General features: G+C 40.3%; 1 protein-coding gene across 2 annotated transcripts in view; it reads left to right on the top strand.

The window, feature by feature from the left end:
* Nucleotides 1-4,342: 4,342 nt before the first annotated feature.
* The window catches only part of ric1 (RIC1 homolog, RAB6A GEF complex partner 1), a 71,680-nt gene continuing 56,265 nt past the window's right edge, over nt 4,343-19,757 (top strand). Inside the window, exon 1 of one of the 2 annotated variants that reach the window (XM_061875675.1) lies at nt 4,343-4,939. In XM_061875675.1, coding sequence (XP_061731659.1) covers nt 4,799-4,939 — 141 coding nt within the window. In that variant the 5' untranslated portion in view covers nt 4,343-4,798. Of the gene's footprint in view, nt 4,940-5,835; nt 6,054-19,757 lie in introns of those variants that run through there. The other variant, XM_061875676.1, reaches the window with a different exon arrangement.

The raw sequence follows: 19,757 nt of genomic DNA, 5'->3' as shown, positions 1-19,757 counted from the left end.
TAGTGGATTCAACATAATAGTGAGAGTCCAGTCCATAGTGGATCTAACATAATAGTGAGAGTCCAGTCCATAGTGGATCTAACATAATAGTGAGAGTCCAGTCCATAATGGATCTAACATAATAGTGTGAGAGTCCAGTCCATAGTGGATCTAACATTATAGTGAAAGTCTAGTCCATACTGGATCTAACATGATAGTGTGAGTCCAGTCCATAGTGGATCTAACTTAATAGTGTGAAAATCCAGTCCATAGTGGATCTAACATAATAGTGAGTACAGTCCATAGTGGATCTAACATAATAGTGAGAGTCCAGTCCATAGTGGATCTAACATAATAGTGAGAGTCCAGTCCATAGTGGATCTAGCATAATATTGTGAAAGTCCAGTCCATAGTGGATCTAACGTAATAGTGAGAAAATCCAGTCCATAGTGGATCTAACATGATAGTGTGAGTTCAGTCCATAGTGAATCTAACATAATAGTGAGAGTCCAGTCCATAGTGGAGCTAACATTATAGTGAGTCCAGTCCATAGTGGATCAAACATAATAGTGAAAGTCCAGTCCATAGTGGATCTTACATAATAGTGAGAGAGTCCAGTCCATAGTGGATCTAACATAATAGTGAGAGTCCAGTCCATAGTGGATCTAACATAATAGTGAGAGTCCAGTCCATAGTGGATCTAACATAATAGTGAGAGTCCAGTCTATAGTGGATCTAACATAAGAGTGAGAGAGTCCAGTCCATACTGGATCTAGCATAATAGTGAGAGTCCAGTCCATAGTGGATCAAACGTAATAGTGAAAGTCCAGTCCATAGTGGATCTTACATAATAGTGAGAGAGTCCAGTCCATAGTGGATCTAACATAATAGTGAGAGTCCAATCCATTGTGGATCTAACATAATAGTGTGAGAGTCCAGTCCATAGTGGATCCAACATGATAGTGAGAGTCCAGTCCATTGTGGATCTAGCATGATATTGTGAAAGTCCAGTCCATAGTGGATCTAACATAATAGTGTGAGAGTCCAGTCCATAGTGGATCTAACATAATAGTGTGAGTCCTGTCCATAGTGGATCCATCATATTAGTGTGAGAGTCCAGTCCGTAATGGATCCAACATAATAGTGAGAGTCCAGTCCATAGTGGAACTAACATAATAATGAGAGTACAGTCCATAGTGGGTCTAACATAATAGTGAGAGTCCAGTCCATAGTAGATCTAACATAATATTGTGAAAGTCCAGTCCATAGTGGATCTAACATAATAATGAGAGTCCAGTCCATAGTGGGTCTAACATAATAGTGAGAGTCCAGTCCATAGTGGATCTAACATAATAGTGAGAGTCCAGTCTATAGTGGATCCAACATAAGCGTGAGAGAGTCCAGTCCATACTGGATCTAGCATAATAGTGAGAGTCCAGTCCATAGTGGATCAAACATAATAGTGAAAGACCAGTCCATAGTGGATCTTACATAATAGTGAGAGAGTCCAGTCCATAGTGGATCTAACATAATAGTGAGAGTCCAATCCATTGTGGATCTAACATAATAGTGTGAGAGTCCAGTCCATAGTGGATCTAACATAATAGTGAGAGTCCAGTCCATAGTGGAACTAACATAATAATGAGAGTCCAGTCCATAGTGGGTCTAACATAAGAGTGAGAGTCCAGTCCATAGTGGATCTAACATAATAGTGAAAGTCCAGTCCATAGTGGATCTTACATAATAGTGAGAGAGTCCAGTCCATAGTGGATCTAACATAATAGTGAGAGTCCAATCCATTGTGGCTCTAACATAATAGTGTGAGAGTCCAGTCCATAGTGGATCTAACATGATAGTGAGAGTCCAGTCCATTGTGGATCTAGCATGATATTGTGAAAGTCCAGTCCATAGTGGATCTAACATAATAGTGTGAGAGTCCAGTCCATAGTGGAACTAACATAATAATGAGAGTCCAGTCCATAGTGGGTCTAACATAATAGTGAGAGTCCAGTCCATAGTAGATCCAACATAATATTGTGAAAGTCCAGTCCATAGTGGATCTAACATAATAGTGAGAGTCCAGTCCATAGTGGGTCTAACATAATAGTGAGAGTCCAGTCCATAGTGGATCTAACATAATATTGTGAAAGTCCAGTCCATAGTTGATCTAACATAATAGTGTGGGAGTCAAGTCCATAGTGGATCTAACAAAATAGTGAGAGTCCAGTCCATAGAGGATCCAACATATTAGTGTGAGAGTCCAGTCCATAGTGGATCTAACATAATAGTGAGAGTCCAGTCCATAGTGGATCTAACATAATATTGTGAGAGTCCAGTCCATAGTGGATCTAACATAATAGTGAGAGGGTCCAGTCCATAGTGGATCTAACATAATAGTGAGAGTCCAGTCCATAGTGGATCTAACATAATAGTGAGAGTCCAGTGCATAGTGGATCTAATAAAATAGTGAGATTCCAGTCCATAGTGGATCCAACATAATAGTGAGAGTCCAGTCCATAGTGGATCTAACATAGTAGTGCGAGTCCAGTCCATAGTGGATCCAACATATTAGTGTGAGAGTCCAGGCCATAGTGGATCCAACATATTAGTGTGAGAATCCAGTCCATAGTGGATCTAACAAAATAGTGTGAGTCCAGTCCATAGTGGATCCAACATGATAGTGTGAGTTCAGTCCGTAGTGGATCTAACATAATAGTGAGAGTCCAGTCCATAGTGGATCCAACATAATAGTGAGAGTCCTGTCCATAGTGGATCTAACATAATAGTGTTAGAGTCCAGTCCATAGTGGATCTAACATAATAGTGAGAGTCCAGTCCATGGTGGATCTAACATAATAGTGTGAAAATCCAGTCCATAGTGGATCTAACATGATAGTGTGAGTTCAGTCCATAGTGGATCTAACATAATAGTGAGAGTCCAGTCCATAGTGGATCTAACATAATAGTGAGAGTCCTGTCCATAGTGGATCTAACATAATAGTGTTAAGAGTCCAGTCCATAGTGGATCTAACATGATAGTGTGAGAGTCCAGTCCATAGTGGATCTAACAAAATAGTGAGAGAGTCCAGTCCATAGTGGATCTAACATGATAGTGTGAGTTTAGTCCATAGTGGATCTAACATAATAGTGAGAGTCCAGTCCATAGTGGACCCAACATTTTAGTGTCAGAGTCCAGTCCATAGTGGATCTAACATAATAGTGAGAGTCCAGTCCATAGTGGATCTAACATAATAAATAGTGAGAGTCCAGTCCATAGTGAATCTAACAAAATAGTGAGAGTCCAGTCCATAGTGGATCTAACAAAACAGTGAGAGAGTCCAGTCCATAGTGGATCTAACATGATAGTGTGAGTTCAGTCCATAGTGGATCTAACATAATAGTGTGAGAGTCCATTCCATAGTGGGTTTAACATAATAGTGAGAGTCCAGTCCATAGTGGATCTAACATAATATTGTGAAAGTCCAGTCCATAGTGGATCTAACATAATAGTGAGAGTCCAGTCCTTAGTGGATCTAACAAAATAGTGAGAGTCCAGTCCATAGTGGATCTAACATGATAGTGTGAGTTCAGTCCTTAGTGGATCTAACAAAATAGTGAGAGTCCAGTCCATAGTGGATCTAACATGATAGTGTGAGTTCAGTCCATAGTGGGTCTAACATAATAGTGAGAGTCCAGTCCATAGTGGATCTAACATAATATTGTGAAAGTCCAGTCCATAGTGGATCTAACATAGTCAGAGTCCAGTCCATAGTGGATCTAACATGATAGTGTGAGAGTCCAGTCCATAGTGGATCTAACAAAATAGTGAGAGAGTCCAGTCCATAGTGGATCTAACATGATAGTGTGAGTTTAGTCCATAGTGGATCTAACATAATAGTGAGAGTCCAGTCCATAGTAGACCCAACATTTTAGTGTCAGAGTCCAGTCCATTGTGGATCAAACATAATAGTGAGAGTCCAGTCCATTGTGGGGCCAGCAGGAGACCATCCCGAACAGAGACGGGTCAGAAGTGCAGAGATGTCCCCAGCTGATGTACAGGCGCGCTCCACCCAGGGTCCCGACTCTGGACAGCCAGCACTTCATCCATGGCCACCGGACCTGTGCCGCCCCTGCACGGTGGAGAGGGGGGCAGATCAACTGGTCTAAAACGGGGGTCTATTTAAAGGCTAGCGTATACAAATGAGTTTTAAGATGGGACATAAATGCTTCTGAGGTCTATTAAAAGGTGCCTCAAGGTTGAAATCGCCTGCAAACATAACAGCTACCGCTTGGGGGCAGTGTCGCCACTGCTTGTCGACCCAGCATGACTGTGACGTCACATGTAAACTTCCGCAGCCGGGGCCAATCAGCGTCGAGTAAAAAAAATGGCGTCGGTACGGCACAGAGAAGTCCGAGCCGATCGCCTTCACGCCCGTCAACATGTCCAACACGGACACCGCGACAACTAACCGAGCGGCCGGTGCCGACGGGTGTCGTTTCTGCGGGTATTCTCGGGATGCTGGTGCGTCTGTGTAGCTTTATTACTGCTTCTTTCGAGCCGGAGAGTCGCCCCTGCTGGGGGAAAAGCTCATTAGCTTGAAGTCGGCTAGCCTTCATCCTCCATGAAGCCTCGGCCAGAAGACTTCTTTCTCGCACATTCTAGCCTGCTATTTAACTCCTTTTCCCGCCTACCGACACCACCAATTATGCGTCAACTGGATTAAAAAAAAAACAACAAAAGTCACTTGTAGCGCTGGAGTGATTCAAAGGCGGCCAAGTCTGGCATTGCGACATTGTGGAGCCGGAGTGACTCGGCCGTCATGTATTTCCTCACCGGCTGGCCACGGAGGCTGCTTTGTCCGCTGCGGAGTGCGGAGGATCCCTTCCACATCCAGCCCAGCTCGCAGCGGTTCTACTTCGCTCTGCTTTCCGAGACGCAGCTCAGCATCTGGTTCAGTCGGGTGAGTACACCCATGCGTCTGCACATCCTTGCACTGTATTGACATCCATCCATCCATCCATTTTTTTTTTTACCGTTTGTCCCTATTTGGTGTGGGGTGCTGGAGCCTATGTCACTTGCATTTGGGCGGAAGGCAGTGTACACCCTGGACAAGTCGCCCACTCATCACAGGGCCAACACATAGACCAGGGGTCGGGAACTTATTTGGCTGAGAAAGCCATGAAAGCCAAATATTTAAAAATGTATTTCCGTAAGAGTCATAAATGATAAATGGGTTGTACTTGTATAGCGCTTTTCTACCTTCAAGGTACTCAAAGCGCTTTGACACTACTTCCACATTTACCCATTCACACACACATTCACACACTGATGGAGGGAGCTGCCATGCAAGGCGCCAACCAGCACCCATCAGGAGCAAGGGTGAAGTGTCCTGCTCAGGACACAACAGACGTGACGAGGTTGGTACTAGGTGGGATTTGAACAAGGCACCCTCGGGTTGCGCACGGCCACTCTCCCACTGCGCCACGCCGTCCATATAATATTTTTATAACACTGAACACAACTAAACGCGGGCATTTTTAAGTAAGACCAACATTTCTAGAGTATAATAAGTCTCTTAGGGCTTCACGGTGGCAGAGGGGTTAGTGCGTCTGCCTCACAATACGAAGGTCCTGCAGTCCTGGGTTCAAATCCAGGCTCGGGATCTTTCTGTGTGGAGTTTGCATGTCCTCCCCGTGAATGCGTGGGTTCCCTCTGGGTACTCCGGCTTCCTCCCACTTCCAAAGACATGCACCTGGGGATAGGTTGATTGGCAACACTAAATTGGCCCTAGTGTGTGAATGTGAGTGTGAATGTCTATCTGTGTTGGCCCTGCGATGAGGTGGCGACTTGTCCAGGGTGTACCCCGCCTTCCGCCCGATTGTAGCTGAGATAGGCGCCAGTGCCCCCCGCGACCCCAAAAGGGAATACGCGGTAGAAAATGGATGGATGGATGGAATAAGTCTCTTATTCTTTGTAATAACATTGTTATTCTGAGGGTAACTGTGGTGGGGGCGTGGCCTGTGGGCCTGCAGCAAACTTGGGTGTCCCAGGACCGACCTCGAAATCAGTGACAGGTGCGTAGATGGCCCATCTGGGCCATGTTATCTAATCACCTGTCGCTCTGTTATAAGCAGCAGCCAGGAGGAGAGACGGGGTGGAGGCTGTAGCCAGAGCGCGAGCGAGAGAGAAAAATACAATTGCTGGAAAGCAACTGAGAGACTTATTGAAAAGTAAAACAATAATGTAACCCTGAAAAGGGCTCTTATGTCGGTGCTTGGTGGTCTAAAGAACCCCCAGGAAGGCAAGCCCCACACTAACCAATAATAAATAAATTACTACTTACCATTAACGCAACTTCTTGAACATAAGTGCAGGACTAATAGACTCAAAAACTCCTTTGTCCCACACGCCATTAGACTGTACAACTCCTCTCTGGGACGGGGTATTAGGATGACAGGGGATGCAAAACATTAACAGTGCAATACGTTTTCATAACATGGTCACTACTGCCTACTTTGTCTTGTTATATTCTTATTTTACTGTTATATTGTTATTCCCATTGTTTTTATTCTTTTTGTAATATTTCTCTATTTTGTTTCCTTTTAAACCCCCATTATTTACTTTTTACTTTTTTTTTTAAATTGATCTCAACTCTGTACACTGCTGCTGGAATTTTAATTTTCCTGAAGGAACTCTCCTGAAGGAATCAATAAAGTACTATCTATCTATCGATCTATCTATCTATCTATAAAAAAGCATGAGAATGTTTTATATTTTGAACGTTATTTTTAACACTGTGATTACAAGTGTAATTATTCATTACTTATCGTGTTAAGGAATGTCAGCTCAGATTTATCCGAGAGCCAGATGCAGTCTTCAAAAGAGCCACATCTGGCTCTAGAGCCATAGGTTCCCTACCCCTGACATAGACAGACATTCACACTCACATTCACACACTAGGGAATTTCACCATGAATTGATTAACGTGGACCCCGACTTAAACAAGGTGAAAAACGTATTAGTTGTCAATTGTACAGAATATGTACTGTACTGTGCAATTTACTAATAAATGTATCAATCAAAAAAGGGCAGTGGTTCTTAAAGGCCTACTGAAATGAGATTTTCTTACTTAAACGGGGATAGCAGGTCCATTCTATGTGTCATACTTGATCATTTCGCGACATCGCCATATTTTTGCTGAAAGGATTTAGTAGAGAACATTGACGATAAAGTTCGCAACTTTTGGTCGCTAATAAAAAAAAAAGCCTTGCCTGTACCGGAAGTAGCAGACGATGTGCGCGTGATGTCTCCGATTGTGGAGCTCCTCACATCTGAACATTGTTTATAATCATCGCCGCCAGCAGCCAGAGCGATTCGGACCGAGAAAGTGACAATTTCCCCATTAATTTGAGCGAGGATGAAAGATTCGTGGATGAGGATAGTGAGAGTGAAGGACTAGAAAAAAAGAAAAAAAGGCGAGGGCAGTGAGAGCGATTCAGATGTTATTAGACACATTTACTAGAATAATCCTGGAAAATCCCTTATCTGCCTATTGTGTCACTAGTGTTTTAGTGAGATTATATAGTACCTGAAAGTCAGAGGGGTGTGGCCACGGGTGTGGTGACCGCTAGTGTCTCTGAGGGAAGCCACGCAGCTGCAGCAGGACGGAAGCTCCGCTGATGTCTCCGGTAAGAGCCGACTTACTACCACAATGTTCTCACCGAAACTTGCCGGTTGACATGTGGTCGGGTACAATATTCGCTTGACCGCTCTGTTCCATAGTAAAGCTTCACCTTAGCGAATTTTAAACAAGGGAACACTGTGAAAGGATTTAGTAGAGAACATCGACGATAAAGTTCGCAACTTTTGGTCGCTAATAAAAAAAGCCTTGCCTTCACCGGAAGTAGCAGACGATGTGCGTGTGACGTCATGGGTGCGAAGGCTCCTCACATCCGCACATCGATTACAATCATGGCCACCAGCAGCGCGAGTGATTCTGACCGAGAAAGCAACAATTTCCCCATTAATTGGAGCGAAGATGAAAGATTCATGGATGAGGATAGTGAGAGTGAAGGACTAGAAGAAAAAAAAAAAAGACGAGAGCAGTGGGAGCGATTCAGATATTAGGCACATTTACTAGGATAATTCTGGAAAATCCCTTATCTGCTTATTGTGTTACTAGTGATTTAGTGAGATTACAAAGTCATACCTGAAAGTCGGAGGGGTGTGGTGACCGCCAGTGTCTCTGAGGGAAGCCATGGATGAGCCAAGAAAGTCGAGGCTGCCTCTGACAGCTGCAAGAGGACGCAAGCTTTGCTCATGTCTCCGGTAAGAGCCGACTTATTACCACAAATTTCTCACCGAAACCTGCAGTTTGAGATGTGGTAGAGAAGCATGTTTGCTTGACCGCTCTGTTCCGTATTAAAGCTTCACAGCAAACAAAGAAACACCGGCTTTGTTTCTATTGCTAAAGGCAGCTGCAATCCACCGCTTTCCACCAACAGCATTCTTCTTTATAGTCTCCATTATTAATTGAACAAATTGCAAAAGATTCAGCAACGCTGACGTCCAAAATACTGTGTAATTAAGCGATTAAATCGCACAACTCATCTTCAAAACTACGGCAAGTAGTAATGTCCAAAAACATAACAGAGACGAGGCAGGAGAACGAAGAAGAGACATGGCGACGACGAGTAAGAAGAAGTAGAACGCTTGCAATTAGGGCTGGGTGATATGGCCTTTTTTTAATATCCCGATATTTTTAGGCCATGTCACGATACACGATATATAGCTCAATATTTTGTCTTAGCCTTATATGAACACTTGATGCATATAATCACAGCAGTATTATGGTCCTATGTGTCTACATTAAAACATTCTTGTTTATACTGCATTAATATATGATCATTTTAAACTTTCATGCAGAGAGGGACATCACAGCTAAGTCAATTGACCAAAACTGTATTTATTAAACAATTATTAAGCAGTGGCACAAACATTCATGTCCTTTCAAAACAGAAAGTGCAACATTGTCAGAGACATTTTAAAACAAGACGTTAGTGCACTTTTGTGGATGATGTCACTAAGATGACATATTAAAACACTAAATTAAAGTGGACTTTTTGTACAAAACGCAACTATAATAGTTTATAATAAATGAAGAGCACTTCAGTGCACGATGTCACACAAGATATTTCAATAACTGTCAAATAAAAATGAGCTGTTTAACAGGAAATCAAATAGCGTATGTCCTTTGCTATGTGGTAGGTTATTAAATTCTGTTGTTGACTATTTTTTTCTTACGATCTGGAAATGGTTGCTTCGGAATTTTGTGGGTATGGCACCGAAAGGAGATGTTGACATGCACTTTCAAGCACTCTTCATTCTCTAGCGGGGGACTTTTCAAATGATGCTACAATTAGCGGTAGGTGCTACTTTTTGTAACAACGCATTTGCCGCCTACTTGTTCAGCATGTTCCCTTTGGAAGCCAGAGCACCGCCAGATGATGGGCCCCGTGCTGTTTTTCTTAGGAATTAATTCGTCCTTCATTTGATACCAGATTGCGACCTTCTTTCTCTTGTATTACCACTCCCACCACTCCTCTAGCATCACAGCTAATGTTACCCATGCTGCTACCTCTCATGCGAGGGTGTATATTGCAACAGTATGTGACTTAAGTAAGAAAGTCCGCTTGTCTGTGAGAAGGAGAGACCGGGAAGAGTGAGGAAAGCCTGTAGTGTAATGCCCGCAGCTAAAAGCAACTGCGTGAGAATCTATACTCGAATATCACGATATAGTTATTTTCTATATCGCACAGAGACAAACCCGCGATATATCGAGTATATATATATATATATATACATATATATATATGAATAAATAATCCGTTTATGATTGATAATATTTGCAGGCAGCATTCCACCTCCCCTTCGAGCTGTCCTGGATGAACTGAAATTATTCTTTCCAATCATTTTGGAACTTGCAAGTAGGATTGGCCGATATATCGATACACTCCATAAATCGCGGGTTTGTCTCTGTGCAATATAGAAAATGACTATATTGTGATATTCGAGTTTACGTTCTCACGCAGTTGCTTTTAGCTGCTGGCATTACACTACAGGCTTGTCCCACTCTTTGTTGTCTTTCCTTCTTACTTACGTACTTTGCTTCTTCCTACTCCTTTTCGGATATGATGTGATGTGAAATGATGTGGGATTATGTGATTTATTATGTTGTAAGCGTGTTCATGTTCATGTTCGAAATAAACTAAGAAAGAAAGAAAGAAATACTTGAAACAAGCGCAGCTTCTTACATACGTCACACGGTCCCGCGCATCAGACAGGTAGCGACATGGTAACGTTAGCTGTAATGCTAACGCTGCGGTGCGGGTTGTAATACACGAGAAAGAAGGTGCGAATCTGGTAACAAATGAAGGAAGAATTATTTCCTAAGAAAAACAACACAGGGTCCATTGTCTGGCGGTTGTTTGGCTTCAAGCGGGAAGATGTTGAACAATTATGCGGCAAAAACGTTGCTACAAAAAGTAGCAGCGCTGCTAATGTGGCATCATTTGAAAAGTCACCCGCTACAGCAGGGGCGCTCACACTTTTTCTGCAGGCGAGCTACTTTTCAATTGACCAAGTCGAGGAGATCTACCTCATTCCTATTTATAATTTATATTTATTTATTTATGAAAGAGACATTTTTGTTAACGAGTTAATGGTGTTTAATGATAATACAAGCATGTTTAACACACATAGATTCCTTTCTTTCATGAAGACAAGAATATAAGTTGGTGTATTTGATTCTGATGACTTGCATTGATTGGAATTAGACAGTGGTGCTGATAACGTCCGCATTTTAGAATGGAGGAAAAAAAAAGTCCTCCTTTCTGTCCAATACCACATGAAAGTGGTTGGATTTGGCATCTCATTTGTCCAACTTGCATACTCGTTTTTAAACACTTTGTTATGAGAGTAGCATATGTGTGTGGCCCTTTAATGTCTGGCAGCAGGTGAGTGACGTCAGTGAGTGTGCGGGTGGGCAAGCAAGTGAGAAAGCGGTCGCTGAGGGCGGGGGAGAAATACATTGGCATCAAACTCCGTAGCTTGCTAGCTTGTGCACGCTAGCTTTCTGAGACTCTTATTTTGTTAGCACAGGCAGGATGAAACAGGTCTTTTATGGTGAAGACAGGAACTGTGCAGTCGGTCTTTAGAGTTTTGACAGTAGGTACGGAGTCTCTAGAAATAAAATGTGTTTCTCTGCGTCCGCCCTGTTAGTGATTTTTTTCTTAAATATGAGCTCGCAGCAGCCAGCGTCATCTCACAAGATCCTCGGGTGCCGAGAATGTCAAACAACTGACGAAAGTGAAGTCTTGGTATGATTGATGATTGCTCATTTTTATGTCTATTTTTTAATGCCTGGCTTGAGATCGACTGACACACCCTCCGAAATCGACCAGTCGATCGCGATCGACGTAATGGGCACCCCTGTGCTACAGAATAAGGAGTGCTTGAAACTCCGAATGTCAACATCTCCGTTCGAAGCAACTATTTCCAGATCAACACCGGATGAAAATAATAGTCAACAACAGAAGGAGATAACGTCCGCAGGAACCTACCACATAGTGAGGGACATACACTATTTGATTCCCTATTATGCAGCTCATTTTTATTTGACAGTTATTGAAATGTCTTGTGTGACATCATGCACAAAAGTGGACTTTATTTTTTTTAAACTATTGTAGTGGCGTTCTGTACAAAAAGTGCACTTTAATTTAGTGTTGTTTTGATATGTCATCTTAGTGACATCATGCACAAAAGTTCACTCATAGTTTGTTTTAAAATGTCTCTGACAATCTTAGACTTTCTGTTTTGGAAATGACATGAATGTTTGTGCCACTGCTTAATAATTGTTTAATAATACAGTTTTGGTCAATTGACTTAGTTGTGATTTCCCTCTCTGCATGAAAGTTTAAAATGAGCATATATTAATGCAGTATGAAGAAGAATGTTTGAATGTGGACTCATAGAATCATCATACTGCTGTGATTATATGCATCAAGTGTTCATTCAAGGCTAAGGCAAAATATCGAGATTTATATCATGCATCGTGACATGGCCTAAAAATATCGAGATATTAATAAAAGGCCATATCGCCCAGCCCTAATTGCAAGCGTTCTACTTCTTCTTACTCGTCGTCGCCATGTCTCTTCCTCGTTCTCCTGCCTCGTCTCTGTTATGTATTTGGACATTACTACTTGCCGTAGTTTTGAAGACGAGTTGTCTAAAAGACTGGTTGTCTTGTATGTTCACTATTTTATGTAAGGACAAATTTGCAATAAGAAACGTAACGTAATGTGCCCTAAGATTTTTTGTTTAAAAAAGCCAACAGTGCAAGTTTTTGTGGTCCCTGAAAGTACCGAAAAGTATCAAAATAATTTGGTACTGGTACCAAAATATTGGTTTCGGGACAACACTAATCCCTACACTTGATCAAAAAAGATTTGTTGAGTGATGAGGATTATCCGTTGAGCGCGTTCCCAGACAAGTCAAACTATCTTGTGCTCCAAACATCAGTATACGAGACAAAACTGATGAAAACTTTGAAAAGCATGGAGGTCTACAATTTGTTTATGTGTGGTGCTTGGTCAAGAACATTGCTATCAAGACTCTCCCAAATAAGTATGCATCGTTTTTACTCGGGTGAGGTTGCATTTCAGGATTTAACTTCACGTCTACAGCCATGATTGTTGTTGATTTTGCACACGCTGTTAATCAGTACGCATGTTTTTAGCCATCTTTATCAAAATATAACTATAGTTGTCAACATTGTGTAAGTGCTAAAAACTTCATTTAGGATTTCTGCTTTTTGTAAAAGCTTAACTCTTGTAGGTTTTGCTTACATTGGCTGTCTTTTTTTTTAGACTTTATGTACTTTTATGTACCTTCATGCTTTTTGAAACACTCGTAGCAAAAATGTGTTTTAAGAAATACAAATAATAGCAAGATGATAATTAAATGGGGAATAATAAACTTTAAAAGTATATCAAACCAACTTTTAATGAAGTGATCGACGCAAACTCGTGCATTCTTCGACTCTGCTCCCCTGGGCTGGAGTGCGTGTTATTTTTTTCGTTGTCGTTTTGTAAACCCTTGCCCTCTCTCTTGATTATATTTCTCAAGGAACTCTGAAGAAACATTTTCCTTTCTTGTGATTCGAACGGTTTGTACAGCCGAAAATAACACAAGCATAGGGTACATTTTTTTCGAGAAAGGCTAAATGACGCTGGGTTGACCACCACGCATATTTGTTGAGTGGGACATGAGACGTCATTTAAAACCAAGCAATCGGCAACTGTCAGCAGGTTAACCAAATATGGTATGAAAATACCCAGAGTACTTTGTGGGCGTCCGCCATTGTAGTCCGCGCTGTAGTCAATAAGCTCCTTTTTCTCTATCTTGTTGTGGGGCAGACTGGCTCGTACATGTACATGCATCCCCCTGTTATTGCTATTTCTAACAAAGTAGCGTATAGTTTTTATATATATGTCTGTCAATAGACTCTAAAAACTACAACAAAGTGGGTGGGGTTTGAAAACGGTCTGTAAAACATAACATCACAAGAAAATGAGGTTACTTTTCAGGTTTTAAATGTAGAAAATAAAAATATATTATGACCTCTTTGAGGCCAGGGTTCCAGATTTGCCCTGCCACATCATTTTATGCTGCTCGCAAACACTTGGTAATAATATGCGTCAATAATGTACCTTATCTTTTCTTATTATATGTATTCGTTCTTTCCGTTTTGACAAAAAAAATATTTATGTACGGCATTAAATTGCATCCATTTTAGACTTTAATATTATCTAATATTGCAACAAGTATTACATTATGGTACTTTCTAAGCTATTTTTTGTTACAATAAAAATAAATATTTAAAAAAATCTGCTTGATTTATGATTTCAAAGCAAGTTATCCTTCAAATTGTAAAAATGACAATTGATTTTCAAAAAAATATGGGGTGTTTTTTACAGCATGTTACTGTTAATTGAAAAAAACTAATATTGATTTTTACGATAACATTCTGGCAGCTAAGCTGACAGTTTTTTAACCGTAAGAACTATGGCTGTTGTTTTTACGCTGTATTAGTGTAAATGGAAAACAGTACCACAGTTTTTTTACGGTAAAAACTGGCAGCTCAGTTGTCAGAAAATTAAAAAAACGATTGGTGCCGTTTTTCCATTGACAGTAATATATTTTAAAAACCACTGTGAATTTTACAGTAAAATTATGTCTGCTAAGCTGCCACTTTTTTTTTCTTTTTTTTTTTTTAACTAAAAACAGTTATACTGCTTTCCTATTTACTGCAATATGTTGTAAAATTCTGGTGACTGAATTTACATTTTTTGACTGTAAAATGTAAAAAAATGTTTTACAGTGTATGTAAAAATTATACACAATAATCAAACACATAGGCAAATTCATGTATCGGGTATTATTTGCATTACTTCGATGTGGCTTTGAAAAAAACAAGTTTAACACCCCTGATGCACAGTCTCCAATTAGACAAGCATGCAAGTCAGCAATTGTTGGAGCATAAGAAAAAAACCCACACAAATACTTGGCAAGTTACATAATAAGAAAAATATTAATAACACCTCCTAAGCTGAAACTATTAACATATTGCTGAATTCATACCTTTTCCTTTCATTTCAAACTAGATATACGTGCCGGCAATGTTATCATGCCACGTTTTGTTGCCAGGTGATCTTTGAACCCCGTTATGTAATCACTAAGACATTAGAATCTGCTGACTGCTGTCAAAGTATCTCTTTGCTATTAAGTAAAATGCTCCAAAGCAGTACAATTTGGAGTTCAATCAATAAACAATTGTGGAAAAGCACGACTCAAAAGTCAAACTTCATGCACAATGTTAGTCTGTCTCTTAAGACTTCAGTTTAGTGAAGTGTCATAAGCATATAACTAGGGATGTGAGGAAAACAGCATTTCATATCACAGTTATTGTGAACAAAATTATTGCGTTTATTATTATTGTTGTGGTATTGTTGACTGTGCTCAAAACGTACTTTTACACACTGAAATTTGTTAAAAAGGCCACTATTTTTCATGTTTTGTGTTTCTTATGCTTTACTGATGAGTGTTCTGGGGGGCGTTGTAGTGTCCTACTCTGTTTAGCAGTCCATGAATGCACCGTTAAAACACCTCTGTCGTATTCCTCGAAGAATGTAAGAAGAGACGGTCAAAAAGAAGCTTGTAGATAATCTGTAAAACATAATCGACGCAACATTTTGACCAAAGAACCACCATTACATGTTATGTAGACCACAGGGAAGTGTTTTGAATGTAGAAAAAAGTCAAATGACTCCTTTATTGGGAAAATGTGTTAATGTGTCTAATTTTCATGTTTGCATGTAAGCTAGGGAGCTAGAGCCAGTCTTTCTGTGAGTTTATCAAACTGCGGCTATCAATCTCGGTTTTTCGATGATTTTAATTTTAAACGGTAGTACTATGGAAGTACAAAATCCAAAACCAGTGAAGTTGGCACGTTGTGTAATTCGTAAATAAAAACAATACAATGATTTGCAAATTATTTCCGGCGTTTCTGGGTGTTGTTGATAAATGGCTTTGGCTATGCATAGTAGAGTTTTAACTTGCACTTACAGATGTAGAGACCAACTGTATTTTACTGAGTGTTTTTTTGAAGTGTTCCTGAGCCCATCTGGTGATATCCTTTACACAACACACTGTCGCTTTTTAATGCAGTATCGCCTGAGGGATCGAAGGTCCATAATATCGCTTTTGTGCAGTGATTTTCTCCAGATTCTCTGAACCTTTTGATGATATTAAGGACCGTAGATGATGAAATCGCTAAATTCCTTGCAATAGCTCGTTGAGAAATGTTGTTCTTAAACTGTTCGACAATTTGCTCAGGCATTTGTTCACAAAGTGGTGACCCTCGCCCCATTCTTGTTTGTGAATGATTGAGTATTTCATGGAAGCTGAATGATACCCAATCAAGGCACCCACCTGTTGTTCACCTGTGGGATGTTCCAAATAAGTGTTTGATGAGCATTCCTCAACTTTATCATTCTTTTTTGCCACTTGTGCCAGCTATTTTGAAACATGTTGCACGCATCCAATTCTAAATGAGCTAATATTTGCAAAAAATAATAAAGTTTACCAGTTCGAACGTTAAAGTTTCTTGTCTTTGCAGTCTATTCAATTGAATATAGGTTGAAAGGGATTTTCTAATCGTTTTATTTTGTTTTTATTTACCATTTACACAATTTGTGTGTATGTACATCAATCCGAGTGTGAGTATTTAGATTTGCACACGTGTGTTTTAGATTTCCGTACGTGTTTTTGAGTTGTGTATCTGTCCCTAATCAGAAAGAACCCCTCGATAGGCTGTCTACTTAAACGTGACTTTTTGCACATTCAGATTCGTGAGCGTGTAATACAACCTGTGCGCACATTCAGAACTGCATCCGCGACATATAATCTGCGTGTGCGTATCTTAGGTGTGCCTACATTTAACCAACCACGGAAGACACCACACATGTTTAAAAGTGGGCTATTTTGAAAGCGTGATCCATGTATAATCTTTCAAGCAGCATTGTTCAAAACAGAGGAGTAAAAATGTAAGATATTATTAGTTGATGACCTGCAGGAAAACATGTGTGCAGGACGGCACCCCTCAGCACATTGTTTACTGTAGCGAGGCATTTAGTACCTTTTAACAATGGATCAGGGTTTATTTCCTGAGGTTTCGCCACGCAGAGGACGTGACCGTGTTTTTTTTTCACCCTGCCCTCACCAGTTATCAATGAAGCGTCCAAGTACAAAGAATCTTCTCTCTGGAATGCGTGTTCCTCTCGACAAATGGGACTCGCACATCTGTTCAATCCATAGTGTAATAAAGTCGTAACTGGCAGAGACACGTTACTGCCATGGCTCAAAGTGTTGTAAGTGAAAACTAATATGTGGTGTGCCCTTTGGGCTGTATCAAAAATGTTTTTTAAGAAAGGATACAGATATGCTCAAAATGTTTGTACCTGTAAATGTTGGTACTTCACCTTACAAGCTTAATTGGTTCTCTGAGGAAGCTCTTCAAGGGGAACTGCACTTTTTTAGGTATTTTTTTTAACAATTCCTATGCAAGAGAACACATTTTTCTTTTTTTATGCATTGTAATTTGTTTTATACAAGTACGAGGTGGCTAACAATGAAGCTAACCAAAGTCCTCTATTACGCCCATAAAGCCTTCTAAAAACATTCAAAACCACCAACAATACTCAGTTTACATCTCATGAACTGAATATTATCAAAGTTTTAGCGATATTGTTTCCGTGTTTTTCAGGTGCATTAAAGGGGTTATATTATTATTATTTTTTCCTACATTTAAAACACTTCCTCAACATGTAATGGTGGTTCTTTGGTGAAAATGTTTCATAGAGGATGTTTTACAGACCATCTTCAAGCCCTTTTCTGACCGTCTCTTCAGGATGTTCCTTTTTGTGGGCAGTCTTATTAACTCCACTTCGACAGCGTCGTCTTCTCCCGTCATCTTTGTTGTATCGGTAGTTTTCAGCGCTTCAATAGCGAGTCTACTGACAGATACATGTAAGTTAGAACTGCGCGCTTCTTTATATTAGAAAAGGCAACGACGGATGATGAATACCCCATATTGAGAGGATAGAGGAAAAGAAAAAGCTTATTGACTACGGCATCGGTTTGGACTACAATGGCGGACTCACGCAAATTTTCGTGACTTGTGCTGATCACAAATACATACTTCTTTCCGGGCTGTGGAGAAAGCGATGCAAAAGCTTTCCACAAATCTTGCGAGTAGAAAGGCCTCATGCTGCACAACAATGGCTTTTTACACGTCGAAAAAACCAAGCATTAGCAAAACGTTAGCAATAGTCATTGGCGGCCTGTAATCAGGTGAGTGTCTTTTGACCATTGAGGAAATGGCTTGAAACCGAGTTGGCCATACTGCTTTATACACAACTCTGCTTTAAGCAAGCCAACAACGCCAACTACTGGCCTGGCATGTATATTACAGCATTTTCCCCAAACCCCCCTTTTGAGTTGATTGATCTGTTCCTTTGTTTTGCTACTTTCACTGGCCTCCCCCTTTAAGTTTATTTTTTTTTTTTTTGTAAATCCCTTTTCAGTTCTGAACTCGAACCAGCACAGGCTCAGCCCACAGACAGTTCATTCAGGGTGTTATTACTAATCTGTATCGCACAGTAGCTTAGCTGTGTTCTATTCCCAAACATGCAGTGGAACGGCGGTCATTGCAGTGAAATGTTCAAGAACGGTATTATCCTCAGCTTCAACCAGTATAATATAACTTTATTGCCGCATTGCAACATTGCAATTAATCAGCTATTGCTTGTGCAGGTGACAATATAAAATATTAATAATGCAGCACAGAAACCAAAGCCGGAGCCTTCTCTGATTACAGTGTCATGTTAGACAGCTGGTTATTTCTTTATCCTTGGTCTGTGCCAAATCTCTGTTTGCTTCATTCAAGAATCATAATGCTAACTCCAGTGCATTTGTTCTGCTAGTTCGGTTAGTTGGATCAAGTGTAAACACTGTCCTCTGAACCTTGGTGTGCACCAAACAAGTGGACCGCTTGAGAGATTTGTCTCAGTTTCACTTGCAAATGAACTCAGGTGTGGTACGATTGACTAAAGCTGAAACGTGAAGGCTACACGGACCAAAGACACAGAGTTGTGTTGATATATGACTGTAAAAAGTATGCAGAAATTCTAATGATTTAAGACAAAATTGGTTTGAAGGGCTGTCCTGTGTGTGCGTGCGCGTGTGTGACAATGACACGCTTTAAAAATATACTTTAGAAGCTTTTGAGGAAAAAGCTGAACATAAAAATAAGCAATGTATTCAGCCCAGCAAATGGCATTTTGCTTGGTAAAAATGTTACCAGTCAAATTGTGTAATATGTAGTATTTCACAAAAGCTGTCAATAAAAAGTAATATTTTACTAGATTTTTTTTTTGATATAGCCGAAATAAAAAAGTAATTAAGTATTCATCCAGCAGATGGCATTTTGGTTTCAAAAAGCTGAGTAACTTCATGTAACATGTCACAAAAGCTTCCCTTAAGGTACCATTCGAATTTAATTTACCGTATTTCCTTGAATTGCCTCCGGGGCGCTGATTAATTTAAAACCTCTTCTCACTCCTGCGCTTACCAAAGGCATGCGGTAAAAGTAAGCATGCGCTAATTATTTTAAAACCTCTTCTCACTCTGGCACTTAACAAAGGCATGCAGTAAAAATTTGAGTGTGATGTAAGCTTGGACTTTAAATCCTACTGAATACCTCTTAATCTTCCTCCCTTTATGCGATTTCAAATTACCGGTATTGAAATCAGCCTCCTCCATTTTGAAACTGATGACAGGGGAAGTGTCACTCGTGACATCACGAGTTTGACCAGGCGGTAATACTAAGCGTGCGCTAATTATTTTGCAAAGCGAGTTTGACCCGGCAGTAATTCAAGGCAGGCGCATACTATATGCCCTGCGGCAATTCAGGGAAATACGGTAAATGTGTTTCATTGTTTCCATTTAACCATATCCAATTGTATTTCCAATCCGCAAAGTATGTGAAAATAATGTGTAAACGTCACAAAATGCCACAATTTCAGACGGCTATTTTGAATATTCCGCTCCGAATGCAATTTCCGTAGAATCGAGGTCAAATGACGTCAAGATGACAAGGC

This window comes from Nerophis ophidion, linkage group LG17 (genome assembly GCF_033978795.1).
Source record: "Nerophis ophidion isolate RoL-2023_Sa linkage group LG17, RoL_Noph_v1.0, whole genome shotgun sequence".
Taxonomy (NCBI): domain Eukaryota; kingdom Metazoa; phylum Chordata; class Actinopteri; order Syngnathiformes; family Syngnathidae; genus Nerophis; species Nerophis ophidion.
The sequence above is the reverse complement of the archived record's forward strand: the minus strand, read 5'-3'. Positions and strand labels throughout refer to the sequence as shown.